At 38.8% G+C, this 15130-nt stretch overlaps 1 protein-coding gene across 1 annotated transcript in view; it reads right to left on the bottom strand.

The window, feature by feature from the left end:
* Positions 1-15130, bottom strand: part of mast2 (microtubule associated serine/threonine kinase 2) — a 306466-nt gene that overhangs the window by 174118 nt on the left and 117218 nt on the right. The window contains 1 exon segment of the mRNA XM_052013169.1: positions 5858-5889. Coding sequence (XP_051869129.1) covers positions 5858-5889 — 32 coding nt within the window.

The following is a 15130-nucleotide window of genomic DNA, read 5'->3' as shown; positions in this document are numbered from 1 at the left end:
ATGCCTTGTTGCTGCTATGGCCCAAACTAGATCAAAGAGCTGGGTTCCAGAAGTGAAATAACAACGAATAGACTTGAGATGAAGGCAACATTTTCCTGAGTATGATATCAAAGAGCTCTGGTAAAACCAATGTCGATGGCATCACGCCTTCCCACATCCCACAAAAGATTGTGGCTATTAGAGATTAATTGTCCCAACCCCCAGACATCACGACAGAAGTTCCTCAGGACAATGTCTTGGGCTTAACCACTTCAGCCACTTCATCAATTTTTTTTAAAATGTTTTTTTAAATTTTATTTACAGAGTGGTAACAGGCCCTTCCGGCTCAACAAGTTCGCGCCACCCATTTTAAACCCAAATTGACCTACCTGTACATCTTTTAGAATGTGGGAGGAAACCGGAGCACCCGGAGGAAACCCACGCAGACACGGGAGAACGTACAAACTCCTTACAGACAGCGACAGGAATCGAACCCCGATCGCTGGCGCTGTAATAGCATCGTGCTAACCGCTACACTACCGTGCCGTCAATGACCTTACTTTCACAAGAGATCAGAAGTGTGCATGTTTGCCAATAATTATTACATAATGTTCAATTCCATTTGCAACCAACACCTCAGCAAATGAAGATCTTTACCCTTAAAAGCAGCAAAACCTAATTGCGTACAGGTATGACTTGCATCATAGAAGTGGCAGGCAATGACAGTTTCCAACAAGAGAGACTCTAAACCATCTACCCTTGACACTCAGTTGCATTACCATCTCCAAATGCCCCAACATCAACAATCTATGGCTCACCAATGGCCAGAAGCTCAATGGACCAGCCACATAAATACTGTGGCAATAAGATCACATCAGTAGCAGGGTACCCTGCAGTGAATACTTTGGCTCCTGACAGCCCAAAACCATTTCACCATCTATAAGGCACAACTCAGGAGCATATTCAAATACTCCCAGCTTGCCGGAACAAATACAGCTCCAACAAACCACAAGCAGCTCTACAACATCCAAGACAAAGCAGCATGTTTGAATGGTCCCAGAAAACATTCATTCCCTCCGCCAGTGGTGCACTGTGACTGGAATGTGTATGACTTACAAAAAACACTGCGATCATTTATTTAGGGTGCCTCTCAAAAACACAACCTAATCACTAAGAAGGACATGGGCAGCAGGTGTATGGAGATACTACCACCTACATGGTCCCATCCAAGTCACACATCATCCTGAGTTGGAAAGACATCACTGATTCTTCTTCATTGCTTGGTCTAAATCCTGGAACTATCTACCCAAAGGCATTGTGACTTTCATAAGAATTGCAGTGGTTCAAGAAGCTGGCTCACTACTGCCTTCTGAAGAACAACTAGGGAAGAGCAATTAACACTGACCTTGTCAGCAACACCCACATTGCAAACAATTAATAAATGAAAATAAAACCTCCCCTCCACGGACTCTGTCTATACTTCTCGCTGCCTTGGTAAAGCAGTCAACACAATCAAAGACCCCACCCACCCGACATTCTCTCTTCTCCCCTCCCATCGGGCAGAAGATACAAAAGCCAGAAAGCACATACCGCCAGGTTCAAGGACAGCCTCTTTCCCACTGTTATAAGACTATTGAACAGTCCCCTAGTACAATAAGATGGACTCTTGATCTCACTGTCTACCTCATTATGGCCTTGCACCTTAAGATCTGCCTGCAACTGCACTTTCTCTGTAACTGTAACATTTTATTCTGCATTCTATTATTGTTTTCCCTTGTACTACCTCAATGCACTGTTGTAATGAAATAATCTGTATGGATGGCATACGAAAAGTTTTTCAATGTACCTGGATACATGTGACAATAATAAACCAATTTACCAATTTAAATGCACAAATTGTCTGCTGCAAGTGTAACAGTACAGGCAGTACATTATATTATTTCCTTTTTGCTTACCCAGTCAAATCATAGCAAGTACAGAAAGAAATACCCATTCTCTAGGCTTTTGTGTTGACCATTTTACATTCCACAATATGACTCATTAGGAGATGCACTGTTGCATACTGTGTTCATTGAGGTCCCAGACACCTAGTCTTCTTTGCTACAATTTTAACCGCTCATGTTTTCAGCAATGTACCACTTAAAAGAATGTTAAAAAAAAATAAGTTTAAGAATATTTCTATCCAATGGTTGAGGCAGTTTGAATCAAATATCTGGGACAATGTTTTCTGTGCCTGTCTGCACCTGAATCCAGTTCAGGTCAAAAATTCCCATTTCTTTTGATTGTTAGGACACTGGGTTTAAATAATATAAAGCAATTTCCTGGGGAAGCCCAAGTTCTCATACTTTTGGAATAGTATGTTCTGTGTGTGTTATTCTGTCTCTTTCGCTCCTTCTCCTATCTATGTCTTTTCCCACCCTTGTAGGTTTCTTACTTCAGTTCCACTGCTCCCTTCTCTTTCTCCTTTCACCCATGATCTCGTTGAATGGTGGAGTAGGCTTAAAGGATGTAGCCCACTCCGCTCTTATTTTCACTTATAACACTTGTACTCTTCCCAGGATCTTCATACCATTAACTCCATCATTTCACTTTTTCTTTTGTTCATTTTCCTGGCTCTGTACTTATTCCCTCTCCCCTGGCTGATAGAACTGCAGGGAGAAGTCAGTGTCATTTGGAAAAATTAAAGGTGCAGGTGACTATGTGCACCCAGTGCAGAGCTGCTTATGATGTCTTTCCATTCAACGTATTTATGTGCGTCATTGCCAGAAAACCACAGGCTGTTTCAAAAAGGCAATGTTTATTTTTGAACAAGTTATTGCCAAGCCAATGAATTTAAGAAGTGGGACAGTATGGTTACCATTGATAAGGTTTTTATCATTGGTTGAGTGGCTCGTCATTTTGCCACCAACATTATCAGTGTTACCAGTTAGTTTCTGAAGGGAACTGCCTCTCTGAACATTTTACGGGGCAAACAAGGGCCCACGGATAAAACATCTCTGATTCAGCGTGACTTAGGTCTGCTTGTCAGTACTTATGTCTAGAGAGCTGTACATTATTTTATTTAGTAAAGCATTAATGCATGCTCTGATTCCCAATAGAAGCTGGGAAAGCACATCAGATGGTGCAAATCTGATATGCAAATGCCTGGTGAGCTTCAATGCAGAATGCTTCCTTAGAAACATTCCAACAGAAGTACGTCATGCTTTTTATTGGCATTGCAGAAAAGTAATCATGCTAGAATGATTAACAGATAGCAAAGCCAGACTGATTCTATCTGCCAAATGCTTTCAATCACATGTTCAAGTACTTTCGCACTCAGCTGTCAACATCCATCCACAGTATTATCTCCAGAAAGATTATGTTAGCAGAAAGCCAGATGCAAAATCATATGTTCCAAGATGATGTGAGCAACAACGCTGCAGATGGTGGTGCCATAAACCTGACACTGCTTTAATCATGATCAGACCCTAAGAAAACATGGACCACTTCCCATAATCTCAGGAGCCACTCCTCAGAAAAGACAGACATTGATGCTGAAACTCACCATCAGTGCATCAGCACAGCCTTTTGCCTTCTGAGGAAAAGACCTCCTCGAGATCAAGACCTCAAACCCAAAACAAAGTTCACAGTCTACCAGATCCTCCTGTATGCTTCCAAAACATGGACTACTTACAACAGGCACTTCAAAGCAATGGAGAAATACCACTAACAATGTCTCTGCATAATCCTCCAATTTTACATGCAGGATACGTGAATAAACATCAATATCCTTTCAGATGTGCAGATGGAGTATGGGCTGGAGCACAGTGAGGAGCATGGGCAAATGTGTGGAGAGGATCAGCAGCTGTGGAGTGGGGGAATAATTGGGAACATGGGCAGGTGTGTTTATAGACAGAAGGGGTATTATGGCTGAAGGGAGGGGATATGAGGCTGAAGGGAGGAGGCCTTTGCAAGGGCCAATATGTGCCAAAAGCTGCATCAAAATATATCTGTTATATAATGACAGTAATTATATTCTTAAAAAACTTGTGCAGATTCTTTTTAATTCAATATGTTTTTTTTTAAATAGAGTTTTATTTTATTGTATAAGTAGATTTTGTTTTAGTTACACAAGGAGCTCCATAAAACCATTTTGTTGAGTCGTAGACATCATTTAGTAGTTAATGTAGCTCTCACATTGAAACGTTTTTGTCAAATTCCGCTTGAAAAATAATGCACATCACGAGGTACATGGTTATGAAACATGAGTTCAATCAGACAGTTCACTTTGAATCAGCATAACACTTGTTCATAATTATTTGGGTAATAATCCAAGCCACATCATAAAAATCTAACTCTTTGGGTAACTGGTTCTGAAGTTTGATACTCTGGTTGGGTTCCAAGCAGAAGCATTCATACCAGTGCAATGAACACAATTTCCTGAGGATCATGTTTTAGTTATCTATGATAAGGAAAATAACTTCAATAGGTTATGGAACAACAATATCAAATTTTATTTTTTATATGCTTACAAATATTGGTTACATTGTCACAACTTCCTTATTTTAATTTCTAAAGAGCTTTTTTCTTTGAATGCAACCACAGAAATAAGTTTCAGGTCAAATGGAAGAAACAAGAAAACAACTTATAACACAGGGTATTTGAGACAACATGCCCACGGCACCATGGAATAAATCGGATGGTTTTCATAAAGTTAACTAGACCATCTTTCTACATTTAGAAATCTTTGTCTTAGACTATTTTTGAGCAATGCAGTCCAATCTCAACTTTATTTAAAAAGCTGCACTGAATATTGCAATTTCCTTGTTAAAACTTATGATTGTTACAAATCTTCCAATTTAGATTGAGGGTGCTGTCCATCTTTCTGAAGAGTGAAAAAGGCAGGTGTATGTATTTGCACACACCGTACAAACAGCTCCTTTAAGTATTCTTTTACACAGTGCAGTTAAAACTTTCTATGGAATCCATGCTACAATAAATTATGATCCTGGCTTTCAATGGCAAAAGTGCAACAGTAATATGTGCCATAACACTGACAACCTCACTTTGAAGGACACAAATTTCACCAAAATTAAATCACAAGAGAAAAAAAAATCAATTATTATTAATTTATATAGTTCAGCTGGTGCTCTCAAAAGTGACACCCAAGCTTATCTACAAGAGAAAAATTAAATATAATGCCTTAGTAAATTAGACATTTCTGGCATAATCACCACGGCTGATACATGTATCACAGTACTAAGTTTCACAATTGGCCTTATCCGTTGAGCACTGTCCAGTGTTCCAGAATGATATACTAAATGAGAAACCGTTGGATTCAATTCACTTTGTGTTGAGTTAGCTGAATGGTTGGAACAGTAACAGGAGCACTACAAATAGCCTCAGCTTGGACTAATGAGGAAAATTTCAACTGCAATCAATGAACTGTGAGGCGGAATTACTGAGAACAAAGTGCACCTTACTTGTTATGTTCTTTAGAAGATAGTCCATCCAAATTTATTGTCTAGACTCACACAAAAAATGAGCTGGTGAGAAACAAATGACTGAGATCAAAGGGAACTTCTTGGAAACACCTTTAGAATGGAAGACAGAGTGACTTTCACTTGATGTCCTGGACAAAGTGTGGACAATATGGATGGACGTGAAATCTTGGTGTGGGAAATGGAAAGCTATCACACTAATTCTCTGTGGGTAGAGTAGAGAATAATTTACACTGCAACAAATGGCATTTGACTTAACCTACAAATATTTGATGGTCATGTGTATGTTGAGTGCCTTAAGTATATTTGCAGGACTAACAAATTCACAAAGAAAATTTTTCAAACATCCATCAACATATCACAATTATAATGTTCCAGGTATAATTATGTTTACTTACAAGCTTCCTTTTCTTGGCAAACTTAATTCTTTCTGTAAGAAAAAAGAATGCAAGTTATTGCAACAAATAAGAGGTTGTTACATTATTTTGTTTCAGTGCAATTTAACTTAATAACTTGAAGCATTTACAATTTACAAGTGGTGACAAGTTGCATCAATAAAATGGTAGCCCGGTGTTATAGGAATATAGATGGCCAATGTATTCTTTTTATAATATGGTAGGAACCACTTACTTGTAAACTATGTAAAAACAAATGTTCATAAATAAGAAAATATGTTTACATGCTCAGATAGTGTTCCGGGGGGAATATTTAGAAGCTGATCTGCCCATTTTATTTCCTTGTTTCCTGACCAACACTAACTTGTCTACTCAGTCTTGAATTAGCAATGCCGTAAATTCACATGCAAGCACGATGAATTATAACATATTCGATATGTCTATGTAACCTGCTTGCTTTATCAGCAAATTAGTGTCCCAAAAATCAACAGTGTTTTCTACAAGCAAGCCCAAACATGCCTCAGAGCAGGAAATGAGTATAATCCAACAGAAAAGTTACACCTATTAAATCAGAGCAAAAAAGTAATTGAAAATGAACAAATTGATTAAATTTTCTTTTAAAGACATATTTTCCATCTTGCTTCAGACGGCGTAGACAGGGTAGATAGTCAAACTCTTTTGCCCGGGAAGAGGGTATAAGGTGAGAGGGGGAAAGGTTAAGGAGATTTACGAGGCAAGTTTCCCCCCCCCCTCCCCCCAACAAAGAGTGGTAGGTGCCTGGAATGCACTGCCAGGTAAAGTGGTGAAAGCATATACAACAGTAACATTTATGAGGCATTTAGACAGGCACATGAAAAGGCAGTGAATGTAGGGATGTAGACTATGTGCAGGCAGATGGGATTAGTTTAATTTGGCATCAAGATTGGCACAGACATCATGGGCCAAAGGGCCTGTTCCTCTGCTGGACTGTTTTATGTTCTACATTGATTTAGATCTCCCCTTAAAACATTTAAAGCAATTTTTAGTTTCTTCATGTGCATGATATGGCATATTATTCAGAGTAACAAAAATTAATACAATAAATTCCTCTTGGAAAATGTGCTATTATTGAATGGTACCAAAGCTTTTGCTTAATGCAAAATAACTCTGCACGTCACGTCAATTCAGAGATTATACCACTAGGTGGCAAGCAGCACACAGCAATACGACACAGAACACAGCAACAGCTCGGAATAAGCACAACAGAACAAAAACAATTTTTTTTTGCTCCAGATTGCACAGAATATGTGAAATAAATTAAGGAAAGCACGATTTAAATAGTGAGTGAATTGTGTCCACCCTCAATTTTTAAATCAAGATATTCCAATTTAATGAACAGGAGAATAAAATCACTTTAATTACTTCCTTAACTGAAAGTACATAATACATTGAAACATTTACGTAATTTTCCACATGTCAGTTTCCAAACTGCAGAATTAATGAATGCTACGTTCTCAATTTATGCTGAACACTCTACTAACGTACCAGCATAAATTCAGCAGCAGCTCAGTAACAGTGGTGACATTTCTTCATCAATGATATACAATGAAAGAACGAGGTTATTTAAGGTTATAACCCAAGGAACAATTTCCCAACTACTTTTCCTCCCCTTTATTCCAGTCCTCTATGTAACCTCGCTATTTTAAAGACTTCATCAATGATTTCATCCCTGTCCGTTTCTGTGATCCCACTACTACAACAACAATAAGAGATATCTGCATTCCTCCATTTCTGGCATCTTTATTTTTTATCATCGCACTATTGGCAGTCATGTTTCCAGCTGCCAAGGACATAATTACAAGAATTTCAGCATTTAAAAATTGTTTCTCTACCACCCTTTCCTTTTTTTATTCAATGTCAGTTGGTGTCAACTGTGGCTTAATTGATAGCACTTTTACTTCTGCTTCAGAAGTTTCTGGTTTAAGAACTGCTCGAAAGATTTGAAAATAAAAATTCTGGTCTGACACTCCAATGCAACACTGAAGGAGTGCTCCACTACAGGAAGTCTTCAAACTCCTGTCTCCTCCTTCAGGTAAGTCTAAAATATTTCATTTCATTATTTCAAAGAAGAGCTCTGGTATTCTAACTAAAAAAATTATATGAATATCTGTTGGAGCCTGTTAAGCACAATAATGTCTACTTCAAAATAAATTCATTGGCTGTAAAATGTATTAACATATTCTGAAGCAGTTGAGACAGGTGGTAAATAATTGCATGTCTTTCCTTCTGTCCTCAAGATGCTCGTTGAAATCTACTTCTGATACTCTTTTTGGGCATCTGCCCTAATATCATCTTATGTGGCTCAATGAAAAATTGTTTGAAAATTTGCTTCTGAACTTTGGCCAGCATATATCATCTACTTAATTACCCCTAAGAAGTTACTGATGAGTTGTCTTCTTTCCCATGCAGACTGCAAGAAGTCAATAAGTTGGAGATAAACCATCTCCTTAAACCTTTGCAGTCCATGTAGTCCACAGCAATTCTGATACAAATGGATAGCCTACTGATCCATTTATTTAACAGTAAAGAGTTAACTACATTTTTTTTCCAGTTTGGAGCCCCACGTAGAGTAAATTGGATAAGGACAGCAGATTTCCTTCCCTAAAGGTTTCTTCAGTAAACCAAGCGAGTTTTCGCACAATCTGGGAATTTCATAATGACCATAACTGAAATCAACTTTTGATTGTAGATTTACTTAATTGTTTTATGAGAATTGTAATCCCACTAATTAACATGGTGGGATTTCAACCCATATTAATGGATTATTGGTCAAACAGCACATTAATCTATGATATTTTATGTTATGCTAATTACCAAGTTATTGAAATATGAGAGTGAATGCAAGAAAGAATGGAAAATACCCTCTTTAAAAAATCATAAACCAAAGCAAGGATCCAGAGTTTGTATTGAAATTCAATCAAAATGTAGACTTAAATAATCATTCATGGTGGAATGTCAATGATATGTATACAAGAACATGTATGCAGCCACACCAGTAACTCATGAATTATTTCCAGTTTACACCAATACGACTTGGTCGCTGCATTCACATGGCATGCAAAGTACTCAAACATTTTGTCCAGATAAGCATAAAGAGAGAAAGACTGACCTGCCTTGTCTAACGTCCAGCATTATGAATAACAAATACATACCTAGATTAATGAAAATGCAAACTGTAAATTTGTTCCATCATTCCCTGACTATCTGCAACAGAAAACTCAATCAAAAGCAAACCAAATTAAATAAACACATCACAAGAAGCATTAAGCTTTCAGTACATTTTATGTTTCAGCTGTTCTGTGAAGCACAGCATTCTTCCCCCAGATACCAAACAAAATGCATGATCATCGTTTTATTTTCAAATCCATCATCATCATTAATGGGATCCTGAGCATTTAATAGATCTAATAAAAATACCATTCTTCTTTCACATTGGAAGCAGAATGCTACATAACAGGGTCTATCAGCTGTCTACTTCAATGAAGTTCCCACATCCACTTCTTGGATTAATACAATTTGCAGTTTTCAGTGGTGTCTCAAATTTTGAGGATTCATAACGTGAATGATGAAGAACCTTAATTTTCAATTCAGATATCTTATCAGCATGAACACAAGTGTGTCTGTTAATGACCCTGCAGCTGGGCCTGGTCTCCAGTCACCTTGAACCCCCTTATCATTAGATCAAAAACTTCTCAAGTCTACAAGGAAGCAGGTGCTTAATGGCTATCCTACGTTGGAAGAAATTGGGCATATACAACTTCCACTCCTTAATAGCAAGTTTGTAACCTGGAACATCAATGGAACAAACCATTGCCAAAAGAAATCAAAAAGATTATAAACCAATTGGAGAGCAACAAGGCTTTAGAAGCAAATGGTCTCCTTGCTGAAGTTGGAAAATTTAGCATTGAATAACATCACTTTAAAAGCAACAGATCCAAAAAGTATTCCACTATCACAGCTCAGGAACTCAGACATTTTGATGATGACATCACTGCCCTGAGCAAAACAAGACAAGCAGGAGATGGTGAGCTGAAAGAATAAGGTGCAAGTACAATCTCTTATGAAAGGGCAAAACAGGAGTGGAACAACATATTTAATGGGGTGATCTTTCTGCCTAGAATGTGGTGTCTGGCATCTCTTTCAACAGGATGAGTGAACATCTCATAACCCTCTGGCTTGCTGCAACATTGACACATGGTCATCAACACATAAATCCCAGCACCAGAAGAAAAATATGTGGCCAAAATGGGTTCTATTTCAACCTTAAAGTCCCTGGCAGACAGAATGATCTTCCTGGTCAACTTCAAGGTCAGGAATGGAAAAGTAGCAATTCTTTGTCAAGGTCTGATTTGCAAGGGGGAAGTAGGGAAAGCAAACACCAGTAGACTTCTCCTCCTGACAAAATTCTTGGAGCATGGCTTTGTCATATCCAAAACATTATTTCACCAGAGAGACAAGTACAAGACTGCACAGCAATACACTCAACCCAGGCACTGGCACTTGTTAGATTACCCCATCATCCAAACAAGAGACCATAAGGATGTCCAAACCACCTTTACCACGAAATGTACCAATGACTGTTGGACTATCCACTGCATCTGCTCCATCATCTGGCCCCCAAACAATGACAGCAACAAACCATTGCCAAAAGAAATCATAAACCAGTTGAAGAGCAACAATGCTTTAGAAGCAAATGGTCTCCTTGCTGAAGTTGGAAAATTTAGCAATGAATAACTTTTATCACAAATTCACAATTTCTGAAAAGTGGAAGATATGCCAGAGGTCTTCAGGATTGCTGTAATCATAACCATCTTCAAAAAGGAGACAGACTGTGTTAATTTAACAGGTTCCAGCATCTGGATCGGGCATGAGGTCTTGGGCTTGCCTCTCTGATGAAACAGTATGTTGGTTATGACTCTCCTGTTTGGCACAGTGAAAGTCACTGCCAGGATCCCCCTCAACACTACCTTCCAGTGGCCAAAGATCTGCTTCCCTTATCGCAGTGTAGATTCCATTCATTTAGAGACACAATGGACATGATCTTCATCATGGAGAAACTTCAAGAGAAATGCAAGGAGCAGCACCAATCACTTGTCATGGCTTTTTTTGATCTAACAAAAGTCTTTGACCTCATCAATCTAATGGGACTGTACAGCATCCATTAAAATCTGGCCGCCAACAGATATTCATTGCCAGCTTACATCTCCTTTATGATGGTACACAAGCAAAAATCTTAATCAACAGGTTCACGACAGACCAAAACTCAGTGCAGAATTTTATCATTGCTTCAACAATTTTTTCCCCAATCTTCTCACAGCAATTTTCCCCTCACCTCCAAAAAGCTTCCAACTGGGATGAAGACAATCTGGAGGACAAATGGAAAACCATTAAACCAATGTCACCCACATTGCAAAACCAAGACCACCCAACTACAGTCATCAAATTGCAACATACAGATGATAACAACACACATTCAAAGACCAAGTTCCAAGTCATCATCCACTTATCCACAAAGGCATAAGGGAGAATAAGCCTTAGATAAATCATCTCCAAAACAATCTGTCCCATTTCAGCTCTGTAAAACAATGCCCTTGACAATAAAGAGCTACAATGAGATCCTCAGAAAAGTGGGCATCTATTCTGAGAACCACCATTCAATGAAGACAGATATCTATGATGAAATTCACCAATGCCTTCAGTGTGCTGAGACAACCTTTTGCCATGTGAGGGGGAAAAAAAGCATTTGAAGATCCTCAGATTCTGCACAAAGCTCATGACTTATTGGATAGCAGTGGTCCCTGCTCTCCTGTATGCTTCTGAAACACCTCAAAGCATCATCTCCACAAAATACTCCAGATTCATTGACAGGATAAGCAAACCAATGTCAGTGTCTTCTTCCAGGCAAACATTCCCAGCATCGAGGCCCTAATAGTCAGTGAGCTCCAAAAGATAGATCACATTATTTCACATGCCTAACGTCACACCTCCAAAATAAGCCCACTTTTCTGAGCTCCAACACAGCGAGATTACCAGGTAGACAAAAGAAAAGATTCAATGATGTTCTCAAAGCCTTCTAAAAAGAACTGTTGCAAATCCACAGCCTTGTGGGAATCCCTTACCTATGATGTCTCAAAATGAAGGAGGATTTTATATGGCATTGGAGACCTCAATTCCAGATTTCATGCAGAAATCCAACATAACAGCAGAACACCATCTCCCAAACAACTTACATGCCCACCAGTCAAGCACTTCCTCCCTCATCTTTGACAGAGTACCACATTGGTTTTCTTAGCTACTTCTGAACTCACAAAACTGGAGGGGAAGCTAATCATCATCAGTTCCAAGGGACTGTCAAAGAAGATGATTACCCACATTACATTAATAACCTATGCAGGAGCTCATTTTGAAGGTCAGTAATACAATCCTTTCAATTAATTTATCCATTAGTGCATGTAATCACGTCTTGTATTTATACAACATACATTCTAAGTAATACTTCACCTTATTCCTGTTGGCAACTTCTTAGAAAATTGGCCTTCCAAGCATTACCACAACAGAGCTGTATACAACTCTAGTGTTCCCAATTACTACTGGCGGATGAATTGCACTTAGATCATTGATATACTGTTACTAAATAAGATATGTTAAGTCATAATTTTTAAAGAGTATCACTTTAAAAAAAAAGTCCTATTATTTTATGGTACTCAACTAAATTAGATGCAAAAGAAGATATAAAATAAATAAGATATCTTTATTAGTCACATGTACATTGAAACACACAGTGAAATGCATCTTTTGTGTACAGTGCTCTAGGGACAGCCCACAAGTGTCACCACACTTCCAGCGACGACATAGCATGCCCACAACTTCCTAACCAGCTCATCTTTGGAATGGGAGAGGAAACCGGAGCACCCAAAGGAAACCCACACACAACTCCTTACAGCATAATCGCATTATACTAACCGCTACACCCTTGAAATACTCAAGAACTGTCAACTGTGTACATTTTTAATGAAATGTCATTGCATCAACATTGAAGACTATGTTAATTTAGAACATTTGTTTACCTCATGCAACACGGCTTATCACTTCAACACATGGGACCTTACCACTGTGCAGTCCAGCAATAAAAAGAATCCAGAGCATTAGAACTGCTCCTCCAATCTTGCAAACCTTCTTGCAATTTAACACATGAAGCACAAATGGTTACTGTTTTAAACCTACTAGCAGTTTTGCGCAAATATTTTCCTTGTTAAAAGAAAGTTTTAAATCTGTGTGAAAATTTTAGTGCTTCAATGTATAAATCCAATTTTGCAACTGCTTTCGTTTTATATTTTAAAAAAATGGGCCTGGAAATTTTTGCATGCAACACTTTTGCGCCCAACACAAAGGAATTTAATCTAACCATACATAAATAGGTCCTTCACGTAAAGGTCACATAGTCTGATAACCTCAGTGCCACCCACTCCCAAACACAAAGCCACATGTCTAACACCTCCATCCTACCTTTTCCTTCAATATTACCCCTTCTCCCCAAAGTTCAAAACCCCAACATCCCAATCTCCAGACTGGATACTCCCCAACACACTACCCCCCTCAAGTCCCCTTTCAATGAATCCATACCCCACAATCCACATCCAACTATATTTCCCCTGCGAGCTCCACAGTGGCCTGTGTGTATATTTTCACTTTTAAGGTCAACTCTTATATGCACAGTACTTGAGATCTCATACTCAACAGAATACTGCTTTTGGGTCCCTTGCACAATACTGATGTGCCCCCAGCTCCTCCACACATGCCACATTAATAAAACCCTGGACCAGGGTTTGTTATAATCATGGATGCAGAAGCAGTTTGTGTAACAGTAATGCAGCACCCCCTCCATTTATTTCTGTACTTCATTTCATGCAAAATAATTGAGACAATATGAAATAGTAATACATTTTGGATTTCAGATGTCACAAATGGAAGTGCAAAACTAGAGTCTTTCTTTGCCTTGACACCCAAGAGGCACTGATGTTTTTAAACAGGGTGCATTAAAAAGATATAAGCAATGTTGTTGACACCATGATGAATGATATCTGCATGCAGAAATACTCAACAATTCCACGTAAAAACCAAAGCAAAATGTTTGTCATATGGTCCAGAAGGATGAAGCATCTATACAATGTGACAAATTATATTAAACTGAATTTCAGATTTTTTTGTTGTTGCTCTTTGTTGCAAATCCTAAACAGAGGGAAGTTTGGTGAATCTTTAGAAACTATTGACTTTGAAATCTTTGGGTTTTTTTTGTTGCTGCACAAAATCATCATTCATTTAAAAAACCTTTTAAAACTTTATTTACAGTACTGTAACAGGCCCATCCCCTCCACCTATCTTTGTATCATCCGCAAACTTGGCCACAAAGCCATCAATTCTGTCATCCAGATCATTAACATATAACATGAAAAGTAGCGGACCCAACACCGACCCCTGTGGAACACCACCAGTCACTGGCAGCCAACCAGAAAAGACCCCCTTTATTCCCACTCTTTGCCTTCTGTCAGTCAGTCAATCTTCTATCCATGCTAGTATCTTTCCTGTAATACCATGGGCTGCTGTCTTGTTTAGCAGCCTCATGTGCGGCACCTTGTCAAAGGCCTTCTGAAAATCCAAGTAAACAACATCCACTGACTCTCCTTCGTCTGTCCTGCCTGTTACTTCCTCAAAGAATTCCAACAGATTTGTCAGGCAAGATCTCCCCTGAAGGAAATCATGCTGACTTCAGCCTATTTTATCATAGGCTTCCAAGTACTCCGAAACCTCATCCTTAATAATGGACTCCAACAGCTTACCAACCACTGAAGTCAGGTTAACTGGCCTATAACTTCCTGTCTTTTGCCTCCCTCCCTTCTTAAAGTGTGGAGTAACATTTGCGATTTTCTAGTCCTCCGGAACGATTCTTGACTCTGGTAGTGATCTTCCAAGAATCACTAATGCCTCCACAATCTCTTCAGCTACCTCTTTCAGAACCCTGGGGTATAGTCCATCCGGTCCAGGTGACTTATCTACCTTTAGACCTTTCAGTTACCCAAGCACCTTCTTTCTAGTAATAGCGACTACACTTACTTCTGCCCCCTGACTCTCTCAAATTTCTGGCATGTTGCTGGTATCTTCCACAGTGAAGAGTGACGCAAAATACATATTCAGTTCGTCAGCCATTTCTTTGTTCCCCATTACTATCTCTCCAGCATC

The sequence above is a fragment of the Pristis pectinata genome, chromosome 3, assembly GCF_009764475.1.
Source record: "Pristis pectinata isolate sPriPec2 chromosome 3, sPriPec2.1.pri, whole genome shotgun sequence".
NCBI classification, from domain to species: domain Eukaryota; kingdom Metazoa; phylum Chordata; class Chondrichthyes; order Rhinopristiformes; family Pristidae; genus Pristis; species Pristis pectinata.
Note: the sequence above shows the minus strand (reverse complement) of the source record. Positions and strands in the feature narration are given on the sequence as shown.